The sequence below is a fragment of the Chionomys nivalis genome, chromosome 15 (genome assembly GCF_950005125.1).
Source record: "Chionomys nivalis chromosome 15, mChiNiv1.1, whole genome shotgun sequence".
In the NCBI taxonomy this organism is placed as follows: domain Eukaryota; kingdom Metazoa; phylum Chordata; class Mammalia; order Rodentia; family Cricetidae; genus Chionomys; species Chionomys nivalis.
Genome location: NC_080100.1, coordinates 49471261 through 49496048, shown reverse-complemented (window position 1 = coordinate 49496048; position 24788 = coordinate 49471261). Strand labels below are relative to the sequence as shown.

The window sequence follows — 24788 nt, the reverse complement described above, 5'->3', positions numbered from 1 at the left end:
AGGAGGGCTGGGGGGGATGGAGCTCGGTGGTAAAGCACTTTCCCAGGATGCTCAGTTCTCAGTGAGACACACACACCCACCACACATACACACACAACACATATACACACACACAACACACATGCACATATACACACATACACACACACCACACATACACACATACACACATACCACACATACACACACACCACACATACACACACACACCACACACACACACACACACTCGAAGCTCAACAGGAATTTCACATTATAAGTGGTCTTGGGGACGAAAGGAAGATGATTTTGTCTTTCATTCTTGGGAATCCTCATATTCCCACCTTCCCGCTTCTTCCCTCTTCTCTGTTTCCTAGGGGGCTGAAGGCCTGCAGTTTATAAAGCTATTGTGAAAATTCTCCAACGTCATTCGTTTTCACTGCTTTATAATTTGAGCTGTGTTTGCAACACTGGGAACTGAACCCAAGGCCTTGCTCCAGCCGACCAAGTGCTCTACCATGGAGCCGCTCCCATCCCTTTGCTTGCTTTTTGTCCCAGGTTTGGAGATCTTGTAGCTGCGCAGTGTACCCTTGTTAGTTTTGCTGTGTGGATCACGATGGTAAAAACTGCTTAAGCTGTTTTTCAGGAACTAGTAAGAAGCTTAGACCAAATGGAAACCGCAGATCCTTCACGTTCCCTGACAAGTGTCTGATAAGCGACCTTTTGATACCAGAGGGCCTAAACTACATGCTCAGAGCAGGTAATGCCATTTGCTATGGAGAGCTGCCTAGCACACATGTGTAGGCCACTAGTCCTTTACTTTACCTCTGGTCCCCTGTCCCTGTCACATCAGCCTGCTTCTTTACCCCACAGAGTAGCTTGCCTGGTTGTAGACTTGAGGCCAGCTCTCCTGTCTCCACGTTGGCTGCTGTTTGGAAGATCAGTTCAGTAACAGTGCAAGAGGCAGGGCATTTTCTTATTGAGTGTATTTCCCCCCTCTGGCAGCCACAGGGCCCCAGGAGAAGAAAGCCACACACATGGAGAATTGTAGTGATAAGAACGGTGGGCTGCATTCCCACCCGGCTCCCACACGGCTAGCTTAGCCCTGGAAATAATTACACGGAAACTGTATTGTTTTAAACACTGCTTGGCCCATTAGTTTTAACCTCTTATTGGCTAGCTCTAACATATTGATCTAACCCATTTCTAATAATCTGTGTAACACCACAAGGTGGCTTACCAGGAAGATCTTAACCTGCGTCTGTCTGGAGTGGGAGAATCATGGCGACTCACTGACTCAGCTTCTTTCTCTCAGCATTCTGTTCAGTCTACTCCACCAACCTAATTTTCTGTCCTATCAGGGGCAAGCAGTTTTCTTTATTAATTAACCAATGAAAGCAACAGATAAATACAAGACCCACCTCCATCAGAGAATGGAATAGGGGAAATAGTAACTCAGGACGTGCGTGCAGATTTGTGGTTGTTCAGATCCTTCACCATTTTAAACAGACAGCTCACAAGAGGAGGAGCTTCACACACTGGAGCCTAGCATCTGAACAGCAGCAGAAGTCGAGGCTCTCACAATGCCGTCAACGAGAAGGTGGTTTCTGTTGGGTGTGTGTGGAAACTCTCTTGCTTGTACCTATTAAAGTAAGTCTCCCACTGAATCCACGAGGTTATTGTGGACCGCGGATGGTAGCACTTGTCTGTAATCCCAGCACTTAGGAAAGTAAAGCAGGAGGACGCCAAAGGCGAGCTTTGGCTACGTTACATCTTGTCTTAAAAACCAAGGACTGGGGATGTTGCTCAGTAATAATATAGGAGTGTTTGCCTAGCAAGCCCCAAATTATTGCTACCCCAGCATTAAGGGGTAGCGAAATCTACCAAAGTGAAGGCTAAAAACATATATCTTTTTTTTTTTTTTTTTTTTTTTTTTGGTTTTTCGAGACAGGGTCTCTCTGTAGCTTTGGAGCCTGTCCTGGAACTAGCTCTTGTAGACCAGGCTGGCCTCGAACTCCCAGAGATCCGCCTGCCTCACCCTCCCGAGTGCTGGGATTAAAGGCGCGCTCTACCACGGCCCGACTAAAAACATATATCTTTTTCTGTGTGTTCTTGTTGGAAGTCTTTGAAGAATTCGTTTGTTTGTTTAGACAGGCTTCTCACTCTATAGTCCAAGCTACCTACTATTTTCTATGTGTGCTCAGGATAACCTTCCACTTTAGGTAGTCCTGCTGCCCTGTCTTCCAAGTGCTGGGCCTGGCTTTGAAAATTTAGTGGGACATAGAGTCAAACTCTTCATGTTTGATGTCCTCTAGGTACAGCTATGTGTCAAAAGGACAAAGGTGTTCTGGTGTCAGGTAGAAGAGACAGTCCTCATGCATTTTTAATCCAGTAAACCCCACTCTGGATGCCATAGTAAGTCAGCAACAGAACAAATAGAGGGGACATCAAGGCAGGTGGTCCAGGTCCGCCTGCAGGCCAGAGGCGCTCATTCTGTTTCCTAGCAGTCTGGAATGTTAAATCTAATGTCTCATAGTTGAGTCCCTCTAGGATGGCAGCTCGTTCACCCAAAGTCATCCCCTTACTTTCAGACTTTCATCCAATAAGGTCCAAACAGGGATGCAAAGAAAGGCTCCACTCCTTACTTCCCTTGGGACAATTCCAAACTTTCTCCATCCCCACCGAGACTCCTAGTAAAACACAGTAGAGATTTTCCTCTGCCATGTCCTTCTCTTTTTAGGCAGCTATTCCCAAGAGCACTTATCAACACACTGCTTGTGCTAAAATCTTTCTTTTAATCTGTTTCTAAGGAAACCTGACCTAAGAAGGAAGCATGGTGGAAGGCCCTTACAGGTAAAAGGGACAGCAGGCTTGCAGCCCAGCAGCAAGCTCTGTCTAGTTGATGTCTGTGTGGTTGGGTGTAGAGGGAAGGGAGGCAGAAGGAGGTTGCAGGCAGCAGACCCTAGATGGCCTTGAACGTGTACTGAGGAGTCAAGTTTCATTCTCAGCTTGTTCATTCATCTCTTTGTGCAACAGATGCTGATCTTGGGTCCGCTGTGTGTAAGGTGTGGCCCAAGGTGCCTGACAACCATGTGACAGGGACCAGGGCAGACACAGTGGACTGGGGATTAATCTCTTTACTGTAAGACGAACGTGAGCGGAAGTGAAATTATAACCCCAACTTAACTGTGGGCCACAAACTGTCGCACAGAGGATGCTGGTCTAGAATAACAATACTTTACTGTGGGTCGCAGAGTCTGTCGCACAGTGGGTGCTGGGTTGTCATGACCACGACTAAACTGTGGGACACAGTCATTGTCACACAGTGGGTGCTGGACTTCCTAACTCTTCTCTCTTCTCTTTTCCCCTCTGATGGTGGCATAGCAGGGAACTAAAGATGCCACGTGGAGCATAGGGCATATTTACTCATTAGAATCAAACCAAAGCCCTCAGGGTTACTGTCAGGGGGCTGCTGGTCTACCAGCTCTAGAGAAAATTGCTAAAATTTCAAGATTTCTGCAATGTCATTTAGTCACTACCAGTTGTCAAAAGTTAAATTATGGAAATTTCAATGAAGTGAATTAAGTATTAAAAAGTGAAGATAGTGAACCCTCAGAACTTACCACTTCCAGGTTATTTTGGCTACCCTGACTGTTAGTGATGCCCTTGCAGTTGTTTCTACTTGCCCCATAGAAATGCGGTGTGAGGATATTGGCCATCTCCATGTTCAGAGGCTTCACACTGCTGGTTTGAAATCAAACCCGGCAGGAGTTAGACTGAGGAATTCACAGACGAGGCTGCTGAGTATCTACCCATCCGTGTCTGGCTCCAGCCCATTTGTGTAAGTAAAATGAATTAGGAACCGAATGCTATCACTGCTCAGATTGACAGATGCTCCAGAGCTCTGATGTTAAGCTACATGACTGGCATTTGTGAGCAGAGACAACATCCTCCGTCACTCCATTAGAGATGGCCAACATGCTCGGAAATACGGAGCTTTGAGTCCAAGACTGGCATGAGGATCTACATCCTAGAAGCCTGTCCAAAAAAAGAAGTTTTTTTGTTTGTTTGTTTTTTTACTTTTATGTTGAGTTTTTTATTCACCTAAGTTTCTTTTCTATTTGGTTGTAGAGGTGCCGTAACTCTCATCTGAAATGCTTAGAGCCAGAAGTGTTCTAGATTTTTCTTTGGGTTTTTGGGATATCTGCATATATGTAATGAGATACCTTGGGACTAGTGCCTAAGTGTGGTTACAAAATTCATTTCAACTATACGTCTTGTTTTTAAGGGTATTTCTTTATTATTATTATTTTTTCATCTATTTTATATACCAACCACAGTTTTCCCTCTCTTCTCTCTTCCCGTTCCTTCCCCCCACTCCTCCATTCAGAAAGGGGCAGGCCTCCCATGGGAGTCAATAAAGCATGCCATATCATTTTGAGGCAGGACCAAGCTCCTCCCCCTGTATCAAGGCTGGTTGAGGCATCCATGCATGGGGAATGGGTTCCAAACAACCAGTTCAAATGCCAGGGACAGGTCCTGATCCCCCTGCTAGGGACCCCCCCAAACAGACCAAACAACAGAACTGTCATTCCCATGCAGAGGGCCTAGGATGGTCCCATACAGGCTCCCTAGCTGTCGGTTCAGAGTCCATCAGTGAACTCTCATTAGCTCAGGTCAGCTGTCTCTGTGGGTGTCCCCTACTCCCCCCACTCCCCTGCCCAATCATAATCTTGACTCCTCTTGCTTATACAATCTCTCCTCCCTCTTGTCTGCTGGATTCTCGGAACGGCCCAGTGCTTGGCTATACACAGATCTCTTACACACTCAGTCAGGAGATGACTATTTATTTATTTATGATTTTTCAGGATAGGGTTTCTCTACATAGCCCTGCCTCTCCCAGAACTTGCTCTGGAGACCAGGCTGGCCTTGCATTCAGAGATTCTCTTGCCTCCCCTAGTACTGGAACTAAAGGCGTGTGCTGCCACTACCACATGGGCCTGATGATGATTTTTTAAATAACCTTTTTTGTTTCTTCTTTTCTCTTTTCAGGCTGTGGCCTGAAACAAGGGCTTAGTGTATCTAAGCAAGGATGTCCCACTGAGTCACACCTCCACTCTTATTTCATCTTTATTCAAGATGGACTACAAGAGCTAGTTCTGGGACAGGCACCAAAGCTACAGAGAAACCCTGTCTCGAAAAAACCAAAAAAAAAAAAAAAAAAAAAAAAAAAAAAACCAAGATGAAGTTTCATTATGTAGCCAAGCGGACAAACTTCTCCCTGGTAGCTCAGGCTGACCTTGAACTTATGATCCTCCCGCTTCAGCCTCCTGAATGCCCTGACTGGAATTACAGTTGTGCCCTATCATGCCTAACTTCTACTGTTACACAGTATTTTAAATAATTTTGTGCACTAAACAAAGTTACGCAATGTGAAATTTTTCACTTGTGACACATCAGGTCAACACTCCCAAAATGAAACTCTGGAACCGTACTGGTTGTTTTCATGTAGCATAGCTGTGACCCAAGTAACTTACTGATAAAGGGCTTATTCAATCTCACACTTTAGGACATTTCAGTCCATAGTCCTCGATCCTGAGCCTGGTGTGAGGAAGAAAAGTATGGAGCCTCTGGTGGAGAAGGGTTCTTACTTCATGGCCAACAGGAAACAGAAAAAAAGAACAGGATTGGGGACCACGCGTGACCTTCCAAAGCAAGCCTCTCAGTGGCTCACTCCCCCCAACTAGACCCTTTTTCCCAACGCTCCCACGCCTCCCCAAATAGCAGGCACCAGGGGGGACTAAGTGTTCAAAATACGAGTTTGTGGGTTATGTTTCACTTTCAGTTCCTAATTCAATCCAAAGCAGGAGTGTTTTGAAATTTGGTTCAATATGCTCAACTTGGATTAATTTTATTGGCTGGTAGGAGTTAACTTCTCTGGATACAAATCTTTTGTTGATCGAATTGCCAATGTCTCTGTAACTGGGAGGATCACCCTTTTACTTTGGGAATGCTGTCTTTTTTGACTTGCTGATGAATACCAAAGATGCGCAAAATAAATTCTGCAGAAGACAGATGGAAATGTGACATTAAAAGAAAAAAACATCAAAATTGCTAAGTTAAGAGCGATTTTGATCTTGAAGTAGACAAAGACTTATGATCTTTACGGCACTAACCTAAATGGTAAGGTTGGTAACTTAGAGTATATTGATGCTCAGAATGTTGATGTGTGTGTATGTGTGTTTGTGTATGTGTGTATGTGTGTGTATGTATGTGTGTGTATGTGTGTGTGTATGTGTGTGTATGTGTGTGTATGTGTATGTATGTGTGTGTATGTGTGTGTGTGTGTATGTGTGTGTGTATGTGTGTGTGTGTGTGTATGTGTGCGTGTGTGTGTTTCTGGGGATTGAGCCCAGGACTCCGCACACAGTAGGCAAATGCACCTCTGAGCTATGCTCTTGTTTTGAAATTAGGAATTTCTAAGCATCAGAAGACACAATTAAGAGAATATGTCCTGTCGATATAAAAAGTCAGGTTACATGGGGGATTGAGTAGGTGACTTTATGTTTGGATCCCCAACATCCACCTAAAAATCTGGGTGCAGTAATCCCAGTTCTAGGTGGGGGTGACAAGACAGGAGGATCCTCAGAGCTTGCTGGTCAGCCAATCTAGCCAACTGACAAGCTTCAGGTTTAGCGAGAGACCTTGTTTCAAATAACAAGGTGGAAAAGAGATTAAGGGAGACACAGAATGTACAACATTGACATCTAGCTTCCACACACCCACATTCACACATAAGCAGGTCCTCCCACGCATGTGTATACACAATAACACACACACGCACATGCACGCATGTTGTATACTTTAAATGCATGCAATAAAAAGTGTGTGTTGTGCACTTGAATTTTATTAGGAAATATGCATTCTTATTTTGAGGGGTGGGTTGACTTGGGGGGGTGTGGAATAATTTGTTCCTTTAAACAAGGTCTCTCAGTTTAGCTCAGGCTAGCCTGAAATTTGTGTCATTCCTTCTGCTTTAGCCATTTGTAAATACTGAAATTACAGGCAGAAACCTTCCTGTGTGACTGGGAACTGGACTGAACTTTTATTTGAACCGGACTGAGTTCATTTTAAACTAGAGATCAAGATCCTATCTCTTAGCCGGGCAGTGGTGGTGCACGCCTTTAATCCCAGCACTCGGGAGGCAGAGGCACATGGCTCTCTGGGAGTTCGAGGCCAGCCTGGTCTACAAGAGCTAGTTCTGGGACAGGCACCAAAGCTACAGAGAAACCCTGTGTCAATCCCCCCCCCCAAAAAAAAAGATCCTATCTCTTGGTGACACTGTCCTTCCTTTACCAGCCCCCAAATGCTCTGAAGGTTCTGACCACAGTGGGCTCCAGGCATATCACCAGTGGCTCCCTGGGTTGTCTTCACATCCGACAAGATCCTGTAACACTGCCTTGGATGCTGTTCCTCTCTGTAAATTATTTCTTCCACTCCTACCTTGTTAACTTTGCCTATTGTGAGGCAGTTGATCTTTGGCCCTTTTCTTGGCACATTTTCTCCCAGTGAGACTCACGCAGAGACTGGGGAGGACCTGAGCATTGTTCAAATGCTGTATCTAGCACACCTTTAAACCCATAGGACAAATGGCAAAGTCTTGATTAATAGGGGGAGGAGCAGGTTCACCAAGCCTTGTGCTGAACTGCAGGATGACTGGAGTTAGTAAGCCCCCCATATGTGTTAGGCACTCCTTTCCTCCCCCACTTAGCTGTCAGAGCCATGCCCCCATGCATGCCTATCCTCCTGTCTCAGGCTCCTAGGTGCTGGGACAATGGACACGTGCCACCACACCTGGCTTGCCATGGTTTTGGAAGCATTGGGCAATACCAGGATTCCACTACAATCTTGCTACCCTGTGTGAGCACTCTAAGGAGACTTGGCTCCCTGTAGTAGAAGCAGAGGTGGGTGGGGGTGGGGTACAGACAGCGACCTACCTCCAGAAGCAGATTTGCATCTGTACTGATGATTCTGCGCTGCCCTTTGCTGGGTGGGTGTGCGCCAGGCGCTCTGCTAGGCTTTTTCTGTACATGTTCTCCGTCTTCACACAGGCTCCAAAGAAATACAGACTGTCATCATTTCTAACACAGAGCTGCAGAAATGGATTTTTCAAAAGCGCTAATTTTCACTTCCTCCCAGCATAGCTGCTAAGTAGCAAGGTCAGGATTCAGACCACCATCTGCCCGCCCGCCTTCCAGACGCAAAGGGATGTTTACTCAGAAGCAAAGGAAACTTAAGCATCCCGCTCCTCCATTCGCGAAGGTTCCTTCTAGGGGCTTCAAGAAACCCAGCAGTTCACGCAGTCATACGTTTTTGATTAGTTTGCACAACTGGGAAGATCACAAGCAATAAAAAATTGTTTCCTTAATTGGCTAAAATTGCTTCTTAGTCTCACTCTGCCTTACTCCTTCAAATCTTGTCCCAGTGTTAGGCAGACCTGGACATTTTGGGGATAAGCCCTGCGGAATGAGTTGGGGAATAGTCAGTTTGGGTTCAGGGGCATATATGTTTGTGTTGCTCAAAGTCTCTTTGGTGATTGGAAGGGTTTTCCTCCCTGGCCTGGCTGGAGGAGTGATTTTGAGGCATACAAGGCTATCACTACTCATTTACCCACGTCCTGACTCAAAGGTATAGTGTTCCAGCCTGAATGACAAACACGAAAGGGGCCTAGAAAGTGTGTGGGATGTGGGGAGAAATGGGAGAACATGGAAGATTAGTAGAAACTGTTAACCCCTCTGGTCAAGACTAAGACCATTGCCACCATTTAAAGCCAAATTTAAAGCAAGCTTTAATTAAATATTGACCAGGTAGATGGTTTCTGGCCAGGTCCATAACCCAGTTCCCAGGAAATGGACCTGAGTCAAGGTTTGCAAGGGCTTAAAGTATTTCCCATCAGGTCAAATTAGGGGCAAGCATCCTGATGTATTTCCTCCCAGTGAACCTCCTGCCCACACGTGATCAAACAGGTCTAGTTAGTAGGGTCAAAGGAGTGAGAACCTGTGACTTGTTATCTCCCTAAACAAAGGCCTCCAGCATTTCAGGTACTCTCTGTCCTTGGGCAAGGGGCTTGCAGATCATGGATTTTTGTTTCATGGATCTCTTAGACACAGTAATTAAGACTTAAAATGTAATTTAGGCTCCCACAAAATCTGTCCAGGCACAGTGCCTCACACTTTGTAACCCCAGCATTTAGGAGGCTGAGACAGAAAGATTGCAAGTTCAAAGTCAGCCAGAGCTACACAGCAAGATTTGGTGTCAAAACAAACAAACAAAACAAGACTAGTAGAAAGCAAAGTTGAACTTTCAACATGGATGACAAAGTTATTGCTACATGAAGTAATGCAAAGAGTATATAGCCAAAAGTACAGAAATTAATTATAGAGGCATGTCAGGAAGTTAATGCAACTATTATTATTTGTATGGGTTTTTTTTTATAGTTTGCTATGTCTATTAGCTATTTGTAAACTATGGGGATTTCTTTCCACATTTTAAACAACTACTTTTACAATTAATTTTGTCTTTGTAGTTTTCTGGGAATTCCCCCTGACTCCCCCCCCCCATTTTTTTTTCAGTGTCAGAGGTTGAACCCAGGGCTTCAAGCATGCCAGACAAATGCCCACCTACAGACCTGTATTCCCAGCCCTTCTGCCGTTTTTATTAAAAAAGCACCCCCCAACACCACCAAACCTCACCCACAACCAGTTAAACAAAACCAGCCCCAGGAACTAGCATTGCCCAAACTGCTGTTCTTTGAAATGGAGACCACCTCCGAGTGTGGTTCAGAGCACTGAGGTTCCCAAAGGCATAAGCGTTCAGATGTTTGAAAGATGCTGCAGGTTTCAAGAGGGGTGCCCAGCGCAGCAAGGCTCTGAGAGAGGACAACCCACAGCCTGCAGTTGGGCTGTGCATGGCCACCGTTTTCGAGAATTAAAGAAGGAGCTGGAGCAGCTTTGATCACTAAACTTCCCTTGTAAGCATTTTAGCTTTCCTTCCAAGCCCACCTAAGCCTGAATTTGCTGATGGGTTTTCCTTTGAAATCTCCGTCCAAAGGGCACTTCTGTCCAAAGTGTTGCTGAGGTGAGAGGATGCTACTGAGTGCACATGAGTGATAACACTGTAGACACAGTTGCCTCTTTTGTCTTCGCTTTGGCTCTGGAGCAGGGTGGATGCGGACATACACTGGAGGCGGGGGTTGCAGATCTGCTTGGTGCATTGGACTGTGACCTCAGACTGCCCTACCTACCTTACTGTTTTCTGGCTCTAGGAATCCCTGAGGTGGCAGGAGCCTGACTGACTTTCTTCAGGAACTTGTCTCCTTTGTGGGGTTCACTTCTCCACCTGGTGTTGGGATTGCAAACTACAGGAAGAGATGCTGCGTATGTTGTACCCACGTAACAAAGGAATTGTATAAGTGGTGGCAACATGGTCTTAGCCATGCTCCAAGACCCCTGCTTTTCCTAGCTCTTCTTGTAGCCACCAGGGCTCAACCGCCTTGGAGGAAGCTTTTCAGGACCAGGGTGATGTGGGAGTCTGCGGGGCTGTTTTGCTCAGCGGCTGTATGATTCATCACTAATGTCTGGAGCAAGGAAAAGTATTCTATTATGGAAGCATGGTTTCCTGTGGAATTATAAAGAGGAGAGAGGCAGAAGGGGACAAACAGCCATGGCTGTAAGAACAGCCCAACACAGGCTTCACAGACTGGGGTCTGCCCTAGTGGTGTCTGTCTCTGGGTTTGTGAGTGCAGGTGGATTGCCCTCTCTTAACCTCCCTCTGCGTATTAACAGCTCATTACAAGTGTAAATACATGCGCAGAGCTTTTATGTGGCCAGAAGCACATTGAATCACATTCTAAACACACGTGGAAAAGTGTGACCATCCACAAGGACAGGGAAATCAGTAGCACTTGGGATAGGGAGATGCTCTGAAAGTGTGTTCTTTCTGAAGTCATAGGGTCATCCCCTCACCCACAGGACCTCAGAATGCAATTGTATGGAGATAGCATCTTTAAGTAATACCACAATGAGATCATTTGGATGGTCCTCGCCCAATACAGCAGACCAGTGTCCTCATAAGAAATGAGGACCCAGAAATATACTGATGGAAGCATATGTGAAAACACCCTTGGTGGTGATTTGTTATGGCAGACATAGCCGACTAATGTGTGAACACGAATGATCTGGTGGCTCCATTTAATACACATCAATAATCATGACAAGGCACACTTTCAAGACTATGCTGCCTTGTTGTGACCGATGGATTGCTTAGACACACACAGTGACAGTGATTTTGACACTGACCTGAATTGGGCTTGCAGACACTCTCCTTAGAACTCAGTGAGGACAGAGGATCTAACTTAATGGCACAGCACCTGCCTAGCGTGCAGGAGGTTGTGGCTTCAATCACTTGTAATGGTTGAAAATTAGAGAAGCCAGGCCATGATGGCATGTTCTTGTAATCCCAGCACTTGGGAGGTAGAAGCAAGATGATCAGAAACTCAAGGCTCACTTGGGCTACCTGATACCTCATCTCACAAAGGGATGAGGAGCGAGAGATCAGTGGATAAAGCAGTCACTGTGTGTCTTGTTAGGGCTTCTATTTCTGTGAAGAGACACCCTGACCACGGCACCTCTCATAAAGGAAGGCATTTAATTGAGGCGGCTTGCTTGCAGTTCAGAGGTTCAGTCCATTATCATCATAGTGGGACATGGCAGCATGCAGGCAGACTTGGAGCTGGGGAAGTAGCTGAGAGTCCTACATCTTGCAGGAAACAGGAAATGGACCATCCTGATTGCCTTGTGGCTTGACTCCTTCTTAGGCTACTTCTGAGAGTCCCAAAGCCTAAACCCTGTTGGTGGTTTTGTCAGTCAGCTGGAGGTGTGCAACGCCATTGAAGGGGTGCTCTGCTGTTGCATGGTGGGAAGAGAACATCGGGTCTTTGTTTTCCCCCAGATCCCAACCTTGTTTTCTCCTGTGCCCTTTGGCTGTTCTTAAGTGTAGACAATGGGGGAGATAGGTATGAATCCTGGTGTTGACTGAGGACCAGGTGCTAACCATCACCTTTTGCTTAGAAGGTTCCAGGTGTTGCTGCTGGTTCATGTCAGATGCTCACAGATGAGGCCATCCCAGCCTCCTTAGGCAGAAGGAGTTAGTACCACTAAAACATTCTTAACGCCTCTTCTATCTTGCCCTTGTCTTCCATGCCCTGTTTTTCAGCTGCTCCCCTAAGACAAATGTCCTAGAGCTGGGGGGCAGGGAACTTGAAGGTAGTTTTAGTTCGTGTTTTAAGTACTTCTCTTGTAGCTGATTGGCCTCTAATGGTTCTCTTGGTTTCTTTTCCTTGGAGACCCACACATCCCTCAGCCCCCTACAGTTCAGAGGAACTCCAGGGCAAGGCAATTCTCCTTCTTAATAAAAGCAAAAGGGGGATATGTTGGGCCTCATGAGGACTGGGCATGAGGCCCAGTGTAACTTCCTAAGCCTAACTTGAGTTTGGAGAGGCCTAATGTAACTTCTTGAGACTTGTTCGAGTTTGGAGACCTGTTTCTGGCTACCCAACCTAGGCCCATCTCTGCCTAGCCACCTATAATGTGGCAGAATACTATTGGCCCTTTTTCCTTGCTCCACCTTGACCCATCCCAGGTTTCTCCACCCCCAACACAACCCTATATAAGTCCCTGCTTGATACCATTAACCGAGCTCCTGCTTTGACAGACTCCAGACTCAGTGGGTATGTTTTTCCCTGGTGCCCAGGGGGGAGGACTGAGTGACCACACTCACCATCCCCGTTCAACCCCAGGGAGAGTCCAGCCATTCTGGGCTCTGCCCCAGCTCTTTCTGGCAGAGAATCCAGCAACCAGAGTCACAGGTGACAGTTGAGTGCCCAAAATATGGTTAAGGGTGACTGAACAACTGAATTCTAGACTGTAGTTAAGTTTAAATATAAATAGCACACATGGCTACTAGGATTTGACAGCCTGGCTCTAGTACTCATGGGTCACTCTCTAGTTTCTCTCAACTCCTTGCTCATGGAACCCTAAAGTGTCAGAATCCCTAGCTTCAAGGGAGGCCTGCTCTTCTCAAGCCCTGAGGAGACATGAATCTTATCTGCTCTAAGCAATATGGTACTCACAATCCCATTCCCCGGGACCGGTTTAGGAGTGTGCAGATGATGCAAATCCAGCCAATGAGGCAGGGAAGTCTACCGAAGGACTCACAATATTCTTCTCAATGTAAAAAGAACTCAGGAAGACGGAACAGTTACCTCTGCCCCTTCAATTATTTTACCAAGATGTACTATTTAGAGCTCCTACCACTATTTTGAACTCCTATGGGGATGAAAGCCAGCATACTACAGAGAGCTGTTCTAACAGAGGGAAAGAATCTGGGTCATCATTAATGTCAATTCACATTGAAATAACTTGACTGTTTGTAAACATTTCCTGGGACTGGGAAGAGCATTAAGAGTGCTTGTGATCTTCCGGAAGACCCAAGTTCAGTTCCCAGCACCCATACTGGCAGCATATGATGGCCTGTAACTCCAGCTGCAGGGGATCCAATGTTTTCTTTAGTTCTCCTCAGGTACTTGCATAAAATTGGTATATATTGACACTGACATATACTCAATTAGAAACCCAAATTCTTTGTGGGATGCCATGATATGAGCTGGCAGTCATGGCTACCTTGGAAACAGAGGTAGGAGGATCCCTTGGAGTGTAGCCTACCAAACTCAGCAAGACCCTAGATTAAAGAACAAGGGGAAACATAGGTCTTGTGTTAAAACCAGTAAAGTCTTCTTTGGCGAACAGTAAATATGAGCTTTTGTCGTCTTTGCTTCTGCCTCTAATTTGAACATAGTCAAATATAGCTTCTCTCCCCTCATTGTTCTCAAATGAATGTTCTAGCAGTCAATATCAATTAATTGGAGGCGATGTGCGCATAGAAATCTGTTAACTGTTCTTGCTTTAGGGTAAAATAACACAAGCATCTGTCTCACCACCACCACCCCCTACTCCCCCCAAGCATTTTCTTCACAGTGGCCCTAGGTAACCATTGGAAAGTATTCCTATAAAATCAACAGCACAACAGTACCCATGGAACCAGCCTACAAATGCAACTAAAACTGGCCTACACCAGAAGAACTGGCTTTCTCTAGTTCCAAAGACATAATGTGGTTCATATTTGTTCTTTTATTTTGCTCCTTCCCCTCCCTAGGACAGGGTCTCTCTATGTGGCCCAGGTTGTCCTCAAACTCACAAACCCTCTTCCTTCAACCTCTTGAACGCTGAGATCACAAGCTTGCCCCACCACACCCAGCAAAAGATGTGCCCTGACGGTTGTTTGTCTGGAAAGAAAGGCAGCCACACAGCAATCTTTATTTGAATATAATGGAGCAAAAAATGCTCTTTTATTCATCTGATGTACATTAAATATCTTTGTAGCTGTTACATGAACGATAGCTATCCAGCATATAAATGTATACACACTTTCACATGTGATAGATTTACGCTGTACACGAGCCATCCCACACGGAGCATGCCCTTTCACAAGGATACACACATGGCTGTCTTGGGACATTTGTGAAAATACACTTGGCCCAACATTTTGGCAATCGGAAATGAGACACAGAGGAGCATACCAGAAAGATGAGTTCACGGAAGGATGAGCTGAACTCGAGAAGGGGGCTCCAGAAACCCGAAAGGGGAGTTACTGAGGATCACACATGCAGCACATATATACAGTACAACAAGAGGGACTGGACCAAACAGCGGGACATCAGACACAGCTCCGAAAATAGAAATGGGAAAGACTACAAAGCCAAAACACCCGTACACCCTGACCAAGGACAGGACCACTGCCAGATCTCATTGCCAAAAGCAGGGTGGTGGAGTTGTAGCCTGAGCAGGCAACCTAGGTGGAAGCATGCCTGGAAGGACCTCTCTAGGGATTTCCTTTTAAGACATCGATAAAGAGCTCACAGTCCGTTCAGTGTGCTCCTGGGTCAAGCAGAGAATATACAACCACATTTGGGGATGCGCACTTAGCAGCTGATTTCCTTGAAGAAACACCAGCATGATGTTCTTCGCATGGCTGGTCCTATTCTGAGCCAATATGGATGCGGAAGGACGCCTTTGAGAACTGGCGTGAGTACTTGCTAAATCTTTCCTTCCCTTGGACTCATGGGTAATGGAAGCCCAAGGGTCTGTACCTTGGGAGGCCCAACCTCCCCCTCCCCCACCTCCCGACCTCTGTGAACACAGGGCTCTGTGCAGGCTAGCAAAGCACACTCCTGCTGAGTTGCAGGAAGCCAGGTATTCTTTAGGGCTTCAGACAATGATTTGATGGTAAATGTTTACCAGTGCCTGGGGTTATTGTAGGGGTAGGAGGAGTCTGACCTAAAGCATTTGTTACTTTCCTTGCTGTAAATGTGGATGAACTCAGTATAATGTCATTGACCCTGTCATCAAGAATATACATCCAATAGGACATGGTTCCATAGTACTTCCATAATAGAGGTATAGAGGCATACTAGGCATATATTACCTCAAGGGCATGGCTAATAGAAAAATGTAGCAAAATAAGTAGAAAGTGATGAGTTTTAAATATGTATTGCTTTAAAAATATAACTGATTTAATATTATTTAACTTTTAATGATGGCTATATTTCTCGACTGGCTTTCTTAAAATTTCTAAAGCTTAAACAACTGACTCCAGGGAACTGGGTTGAGCCTGTCCCCAGCCTTGGCTGGATTTAGATGTCACTGCCCCTTATGTCCTGGCTGGCCAGTCCTTCTCAGAGCTCCTTGAAGCAGCGGCTTAGGACTCTATATCCTTGCTGCCAGGGAAGGTTTTTAGCTTGGCATAAAAACTTACCTGAGTCTGAACCAAAGGCAGAAAGCTCTTGTCTCTTTTTAGTTCTGGATGTTCTTGGCTCCAGGGGCCATGCAAATATGGTAGGGCGGGCAGAGGACGGGCAACCTTTGTAGTTTAAGCACCTGACCTCCAGTACTGAGTTGGGATTTCTCACAGAATGCTATGCTCCTAGAGAGGAATGCTTTTTTTGTAAGCCAAGGGATGTCTTCTGACCCTCTGGTTCTATGCTGATCTTGTTAGGGTGTAGGACCAGGAGGACATCGGAAATCTAGACCTAACACCACAGAGAAACCCTGTCTCGAAAAACCAAAAAAAAAAAAAAGAAATCTAGACCTTTCCAGGGGGCCCATGGATCCAGCACCATTGTCACTACACTCCTTTCTCCCCAGGTTCTCCATCCTCTGTGTTCCAGAAAGGTAAGGACATGTCCATTCCTGAGTCCTGGTGCTTTGGGAAAGCTTACCCTCACCTTGGATGCTGCTAGGGTGAAGAGGGGACAAGAAGACCGAAGAAGGAAGATTAATGAAAGAATGAAAGTGAACATGAGCTGCCCAGAGGACAGAGAGATGAGAGGAAAGGCACCCATGGCTTTCAGAGGGCCAGTGACTACACTCTCTCTTTGCCCTGCCTACTTGAAGGCTCTAGAGCCCCCAAGATCCTCTGCAACAACCCCACACTCCATTTCAAACTGTAGCCTATAATCTCCATGGCCTCCTGTGGTCACAACCTGCTTTCTGCTGAGGCTAGAGAAGGGGAAAGTCGCTTTCGCTTTTGGATGTCCCCAAGACCGTGTGACTCAGTCACGAATCTCTAACACCAGAAAGGAAACATCCCCTGGGAGGGTGGGAGGAGAGGCCAGAGATCAGCCGCCAGCTGACAGACTTGCTGAGGCTCTGGAGAGAGAGCCTAGCATGCCCAGAGGGGAACACACTTACTTCCTAGCTCCCTGGAATAAACTGTTGTGGAGAAATGAACAGCTCTAGAAAGGCACGGGCTATCTTTGCTGTCAGCTCTCTTCTTTATATGATAGCTTAGTGCAATTTCCCATTGAGACCCTGTGAAGAAACACATGCATGAACGTGTCTTGTGTTCCCAGGACTGCTTAGTACTCCCTCCCCCAAAGACCGGCTAAAGAAGGTTTTCTTCTGTCACGTGTCACCCCGGCACTGCATAGTCCTTGTACCACCTGTTGTAGGCTATAAGTTGTGTAAAACTTAGAGACAGAAGACATTGACAGAGGCCTAACCCGAAATGTGAGAAGCTATGAGATTGTCTTGTCATTCTCCTGGCTCTCCCTATTCTTAAAGAAATACTGCAGAGGGTTAAGTATCCGCACACAGCCCAGTGCCTGAACACGTAGCACAATGGTAAGCCAGAACTTAGCCAATACACTCATGAAAGAAGAGACGGGCCTATCTACCCAACTCTCTTTTCTCCCAGCTCCACCCACTTCAGTCAAAGACCTAAGCAGACCCACAGGCTGCCTACCCTGAGGCTCAAACTACAGGGACAGCTAAGCTGCACCTGGGAGCCGAGAAAAGTGGAAGGAAGCCCTGGCAATGGCTTGCCTGTCGTTGGTGAGAGGTTGTTGAGAGGGGCGTGGCCAATAGTGACAGCAACAGCACAGTACACAGAGAATTGCCAGCTTCCTGACACAGGGAAAGGACCCACAATGCATCTAAGATCCTGACCACTTCCTTCTGTCAGATTACAGGAGACATTTTAACTAAAGTAGACACTTTGCTCAACAGAAGAACACGACGGAATACACTGGCCCCTTCAGGGTGCTCTGCCGTGTAGATGTGCTTTTGCTGTCCCCGCATGACTTTTTTAGGGGGTGAGGGCTGGTTGGTAACTAGTCTAAGTTTGGCACAATATGGGATTTAAAGAAACCTGATATACAGCCACTAGGCCCCAAACAATAGGTCAGTTGTCTACAATTCCAGGTGAAGGTCAAATCTAGACATTCCTGGCTTCGGGGCCTTTTGTATATGAACAAATAAGGCATCTTGATGAAGAAATAGGTAAAAAGCCTGTTTGATATAAGATAGAAGCAAACCGGAGAATATCATATTCTGTTTTGGTTGGCAGAAGACATCAGAAAGTATTCTCACGGAATGCTCTGGAAACAATCCTGGAGTTTAGAATGTTTCCCAGGTGCACTAATCTCATTGCTAGAACCCTATCGACGGAACACTGGACTCTCCCGCCATCACCACGCCTCCCACTGCCCCTCCCTTGATGCCCAAAGAATTCTGAAAACAAATAAGTTCTTGGTACAAACTTGAGCTCTGATTGGTGAGATTTATAAAGGAGCGTTTCATCTACCAATTTATGTCAAGTCATGGAGAAACATTGCTCCTGATAGCCTAGATCCGTTTAAGGTGATTTCAAGAAAACAGTAAAGTGGATGGATGGGGCTGGAGGACACAGCCTTTGCGGGTCTACCTCCATCAGGTTGTTCTCTAACTGTAGTGTGTCTTCCGGGGTTGTGCATTCCCTGGGTGGATGGCAATGGCAGTAGAGGGGCACTGAAATGAGCTACACTTCAAATCCCCAGGTGTGGGCAGCACAGACAACATAAAGACTGTTCTAGCCTGTGATACGAGGTCTTCCCAAGCCAACTCCCGCTCTCCTTATAGACTTGGTTATTGCCTCATTTTCAGAATGTCGCTAAGGTGGGCTTCCCATCGGTAGAAGACAGATACGATGAAGCTACTCTCATTTTCATTCCATAGAATCTTGGAGAATAAAATAGTCATCCTTTTTCTCTACAGATGGGGGAACTGAGGACCAATATGTCCAGTGACTTAATTCTTGACCTTTTGGATAAGATCATATGGATTCGCCCCAGAAAGATCTCTGCCCCCATTGATACTGTGTCTTGGGTTAGTACTCAGGAGTGAGATGGATCAGGAAGCAGGACTGAGTGTGAGCCTTGAGACCCAGTATGTAAAATGGAGCATCTTAGAGGAGTCACTGTGCCGAGCAGCTGATTCGCTATTGATTGTTTTGCTTTCTTTCATATTGAGAGGATTCGGTGATAGTAAAGCTGGGGAACACTCTGGACTGATTCTGAAGAGCAATGGGGGAAATCTTAGAAACGGAGTTCCAAATACAGGTACAGATGGGGCTGTTCCCTTTCATTTTTGAAATAACTTTCAGTTTCCTTTTGCTATACATTAAACAGGAAGGCAGATGCCTGCCCTGGTGCCATCTAACACTCATATAACGGGGGCTTCTGTTGACTCTGATGATTATGTCCTTTTAAGCTCTAATTAAACCCAAACAAGCCGCACCACATGCTTGGGAAGAAACGAGGACGTTGTCATGGACAATAAAGGTGATGCACAGTGAAAAGGCTGAGGGAAACAACATGGGAGGTGGGAAAGGTGGTGACCAAGAAGGTTTGTGACCACTGATTGTCCAGAGATTAGAAGAGTCCCTCTTAGGCCACCTGGGAAGCTTGGGGTAGATGGACAAGAACAGTTCTTCTGAAGGAGATGATGGCAGAGGTCTTACAAAGCAAGGTTCTGCTGGGTCATCTCATGCTGACCCAACCCAGCATCCAGATAAAGTTCTGCATAACTGTGTCTTACAGTTTGGAATGTACTTGATGTAGTTGGACTATAAGACAGAGAATAGAGACAATCTGATTATGCAGTAAGTTCACTACCACTTGAGAGTAGAGAAAGCAATTCCTTTGTATATGTCGGTATTTCCTTTGCGTGGGAAGATAAGGGATTCTTATTTTGCTTTTGTAGCATTGTCTTTACAGGCCGCATTCATCCAAAAGATCTGCTCTGGGCCCCAAACATGCTCCCCCCGCCCCCCGCCTTTTTAAAAGAAGACAAATCACGGGTAACTAGGAGGGGGGACCGAACCCACATGGACAACGAAGAATGTGAAAAATACTTTCTGAGATTTTTAAAATATGCATTTGTTTCCCAGGGATGGAAAAGGAAACAGAAGTGACTTCTGTTCTGGTCCCTGCTTTCAAAGCAGCCATGCCTAATCTTAAAGGCTTTCCTTTTTCTGGCACCTTTGCAGATTTTGTTCTGATATCCTTGGTGTCCTGGCTCTGAGTATCTAAATTATCTCCAGGGAACTACTCTCTGAGACTTTCCATCTTAACTCTAGGCTGTCCCCTCCACCAAGCCAGACTTACTTGCTGGGGACAGTGGATTAATGGCTTATGTTAATCAAAGAGCTTTTCACAGAATTCGAGCTCCAGGAGGGATCAGGGAATGTGGTAGGGGAGGGGAGACAGGGGGGCCTCCAGGGAGCAGGGCCATCTTTGAACGGAATGATTCGTGGGAACAAAAATTTCTCTTTTCTGGAAGCTCCAGGGCTGTGGCCAAGCAGGAATAGCAGGAAAGAAGCAACAAGGATCATCCTCCAACAAGGCAGAGGGAGTCAGAGAGAGAGGGGCATTTAGATATGGGACACATACTGGCTGTTATCACAGGCCGCGCATCTACAAGGAGCCTTCAGATTTCCAAGATGGATGAAAGAATGGGCTTGGGGGAGGGGCAGTCAGTGAGAGACCAGAAGGTCATTTAGCTGACAGCTGGCCCGTGGGAACGTCCCGCTAACCTCTCCTTCCACGCTCATGAAGATTCTAGAGGTAAAACAGACAGGCATCCACCAGAAGATGCTGTCCAGCCTGCTGGAGGGTTGCTCAAGAGAGAAGGGGGGCAACCCAGAGACAAGGCTGGGCTCAGACAAGGCTGGGAGCCCATAGCCGGGGAAAGCTGGAGGGACAGGACCTGCTGTGGAGATGGGGATTATACAGTGACAGTGGACAGTTGACCAAAGGAGGGAGGATGGTTTTGACCCTCAAGAAACAGTACTGAGAGAAATACCCTTTGGCATTTTTAAATGGCTTTGGTTGTGAATTTCTTGCCAGTTTCTAATTTCTACTGCCAATCACTGGAGCAGAGACCAGACAAGTGTAACAGAATTGAAGAGGCAGATGTGGCTTTTTAAGAAGTGGCTTTCTTTCCCTGCATCTGCTTTCTGGCCAATTCCGGGGCAGCTTGGGAAGGAATGCAAAGAGGGCAGAGGATCTCGGATCTTCAAACACTGCAATCCACCTGCCAAGTCCCAGATACTGTGGGGGCTGCAGCCTTCACATGTGTCAGGGCTCTTTCATCTAAAATCTGGTTTCGGCAGCTCAAGCAGGCTTTTGTTGCCGTCTGGGGTCAGACTTTAAATTTTTCTTGTTAGGAGAGTCACCTTGACTGTCCTGCCTGAAAGAGCCCCACGCAGGCATGCTTGGGGTCACACCCTGCTATAACAGCTAGAGTGTCTGGGTGTCCTTTTTTCTAAGTAAACAGGAAACATCATTCTGTATGGAAAAAAAAAAAGAAAAAAGAAATCCCTTTCCTCAGCACAAACTCAATTATGCCAGCTTGAACTTCCTGTTAGTCACACATCAGGGGCAGGGTCTATTTCTTAGGCCAGAACAGGCTTTTTAGCTTCTCAGTGTCAGTGATCAGAATCCCCAGGAAAACCTAACTTTTTGGGACATTTTAGGAACACTTCCACGGGACACGAGGAGGCAGGAGTATCACAGTTAGGAAAAGATAACAATGCCTGGAAAAAACAAAACAGTGCAAAGTCACATTGGAGGGGCAAGACGATACGCACGCAGCTACTCTTTACGTCACAGCAAAAGTTTGTGTTCTGCTACTCGGCTGCTTTTCTACACACAAAAACCCCTGCAGCCTTGAATCAGGCAGGAGGACCGACCCATGGTGGGAAGAGATGGCTTTTGTTCCTTTACATCAGAACCTGGGTTCGTGTGTCGGGCAGGCGCAACCCCACGAGTCCTCCACACACAAGCACGGTGGAAGCCAGCAGGATGGGGATTGCTTTGGTAATGCTGACCAAGGAGCCGAATATTAGGTTTCCCAGGACTGCCGCCGCTTTACAGAGCGCATTCAAGAAGCCGAAGCCCGTTGCTCTGCAAGAGAAAGAAACACGGACGAGGTTTAGAAAATGACACGCTGGAGTTCGGCGTTAGACCCTCATGTCCCGTGCAGTCATTTTCAGCGGTCTTTTAAGTAGATTGTGTTGCATATCGGTGGTGCAGATAATTAAATGCTTGTTAGCTAATGTGGAGGCAGAGAAGCCAGCTGTAGGGGGCGTGTCCAGTTTCCTGTGGACCTTCTTCCTACTGTAGGGACTCTTATTCTGGAAAGGAATTAAAAAGGTCGGTCTTGGTCCAGTGAGAGTTGGAAGGAAGGTTCTACTAAGTAAAAGTCAACGTCATTCTATATACACCCTCGCAGGATAGAAGCTGGCTCGCCCAGTTTCGGACACCTCCTGTGTCCAGGGCAAAGGTCCCAGGGAGTAAGACTGGGTGATCTAGCAAGTTCTCAACTCTAAATCAATCTCTCCCTCTCCCTCTCTCTCCCTCTCCCTCTCTCTCTCTCTCCCTGTGTGTGTGTGTGTGTGTATTGAGACGGATTTTCTCTGTTCTGGAACTCGGCTCTGTAGACCAGACTGGCCTTGAACTCACAGAGATCCGCCTGCCTCTACCTCCCTCAAGTGCTGGGATTAAAGGCATGTGCCACCATAGCCTGATAAGTTCTCACCTCTTTACAAAAGTGATTTGCTATTTTGTTTTATTAAGTGTCCATAATTTCAGTGATACCTGTATTTAGAAGAATTTTCAAATTTTGTCCCGGAATGAAATACAATGATATGGCAATGGGTTTCTTTAGACTTATTTTTTTCCCCCAATTTCGTCCTATTAGTTTTCTAAATGAATATTCTAGATTTTATTTTTTATACTTATTTATCTTTCATTCATTCATCTAGTGTGTATGTTCATGTGTGTTAAGATGAGCAGGGCAGGCTACCATGAAGTACATGTGGCGATCAGAGACCTTGTGGGAATCAGTTAGCGTTGAACCTGTAATCCTCCTGTCTCAGCCTCCTGAGAATTGGGATTCTAAGTATTTGCTCCCAGGTCAGTATAATGAGCTAGATTTTTTAAACAATTAAGTCAACTGAATTTTCAGGCATAATGGAGGTGTGTTCTCCTCTCTGAGGTACCAAGAAGGAGAACTGCCAGACTTTCATCCCTAATGCTGTTGGTAGCAGGAAGAAAGCAAAGACAGTCTGAGCATCTGTATTGTGGCGTGGCTGGGACCCTAACCATTTCAGAGAAGAGTCTGGAACATGTGTGTAGACATTCCTAGTAGAACACCTTTCATTCAGAAGTTTGAAATCCCAAGTGCCTTCCAATCTGAAAACTATGAGCACACTGGCTTTCCCATTAGTCGTGTCCATGGTAAGCTAATGTGGGGGGTGGGCAGAGAAAGAAAGGCAGATGTAGGAACTCTCTGGCCAGCCTAGCCAAAATGGTGAGCTTCTGGTTCAATAATAGACCCTGTGTCCAAAAGTCAAAAATAAAAAAGGAAAGAAAGCAGGGGAGTATGAGGAAATATGACACCCAATGTCCTCCACGTGTCTATGCACATAACATGCACACATCCCCTACATCTCTCTCTCTGTCTCTGTCTCTCTGTCTCTCTCTCTCACACACACGCAAACACACACACACGCTCATATTTTCATCAGAATTCTCCGTGGAGACAGATCTGAGGAAATGCTACAGAGATCGTTGTGGGGCCTAAAGATCTTGTCTGGTTTTTGTTAGCACTTAAGACACTCAGGCACTTAAGGTTTTCCCTCTTCTCTCTTCTCATTCTGTTCCTTCCCATCCCCCACCTTTTCTCAATTCTTTCCCCCCTTTCTCCCTCTGGGAATTGAACCCAGTGCCTCAGACCCACTAAGCCGGTCCTATCAATCACCTAGCTTTCCCCTCACTCCTGACATGTATACTCTTTGGAATACAAAAATCTTCATCTATTTAGCATTCATGTATTGGGTGGTTTTCTGTGTCCTAGGCAGGAAACTTGAATTCTGCTCGTGATTTTGTCTCCCGCTGACACTGAGAGCATGTGAGTTTTCCTCTGACATTCTACCAGTTCCTTGTGTTTTGGCCTCTCACCGAGTGTTGGCAGGGATTAGAAGCAGACTAAACGTACAGCAATTTTAGGATTCTTTTTCTTTTAACTCAGAGAGGAAGCTGAACCTTGTGTGCTGCAGAATGAAATGGTTAGTGTACACTGTGTATCTGTGACCGTGTCTTGTGTCAGTCTGTAGGTGTGGGGCTTCCCTTGACAACCACTCACCATAGCACATACAGTAGTGAGATTTTCTTCACTGTGTGTTTTCAGAACCTGAAAAGTGGATTGCGGCTCCTATGGAGCCAGTCACCTGCTCCTCCACTGAAAAGGAACCCATATCCCTAATCCCTTCACCCCTGAGCTCAGGAGCCCAGACTGGGTGCTAAGACACTTTACCAATGAGTTTGCTGGCTCACACACATCTAAAATGGAGCAGCAAGCAACGAAAACAAGCCCAAAATAAGTAGAGAGAACTCCTGCATGCTCAATGCCCGCCCCCACCCCCCGACCTAAAGTACAGGTGTAGAGAGAGCAAGGGTTTCCCTTCTTTTCTCACCCAGCCATCACCCAAAGGGAAGAGGGATATGGTGTGCTGCCTCTCTGCTAACTCCACCCTCTGCATGCCTCTCCAGCCAGACCTTGTTCTCAGTCAGTGCTTAGACACATCTTTAACACATCCGTCCTTATCCTATACAAACACGGTCCCTTCAGAAGCCAGGTCCCCATTCTATCCAAGTGCCTTGATGGATTAGCATTAACTAACATCATCTTTAGTGGACACTCACCATCAACACCCGACTCACTCTGGGTGTTGGTCCTCCTATAGGGATGTACAAACAGATGATGACCTTTGCCACACAATATGGCAGCACTCAGAAGACTGGTTCTATTGCC

General features: G+C 46.2%; 1 protein-coding gene across 1 annotated transcript in view; it reads right to left on the bottom strand.

Moving 5' to 3' along the window:
* Positions 1 to 14466: 14466 nt before the first annotated feature.
* Sv2c (synaptic vesicle glycoprotein 2C) overlaps positions 14467 to 24788 on the bottom strand; it is a 174949-nt gene continuing 164627 nt past the window's right edge. Inside the window, exon 13 of the mRNA XM_057790024.1 lies at positions 14467 to 21877. Coding sequence (XP_057646007.1) covers positions 21694 to 21877 — 184 coding nt within the window. The 3' untranslated portion in view covers positions 14467 to 21693. The remainder of the gene's footprint in view (positions 21878 to 24788) is intronic.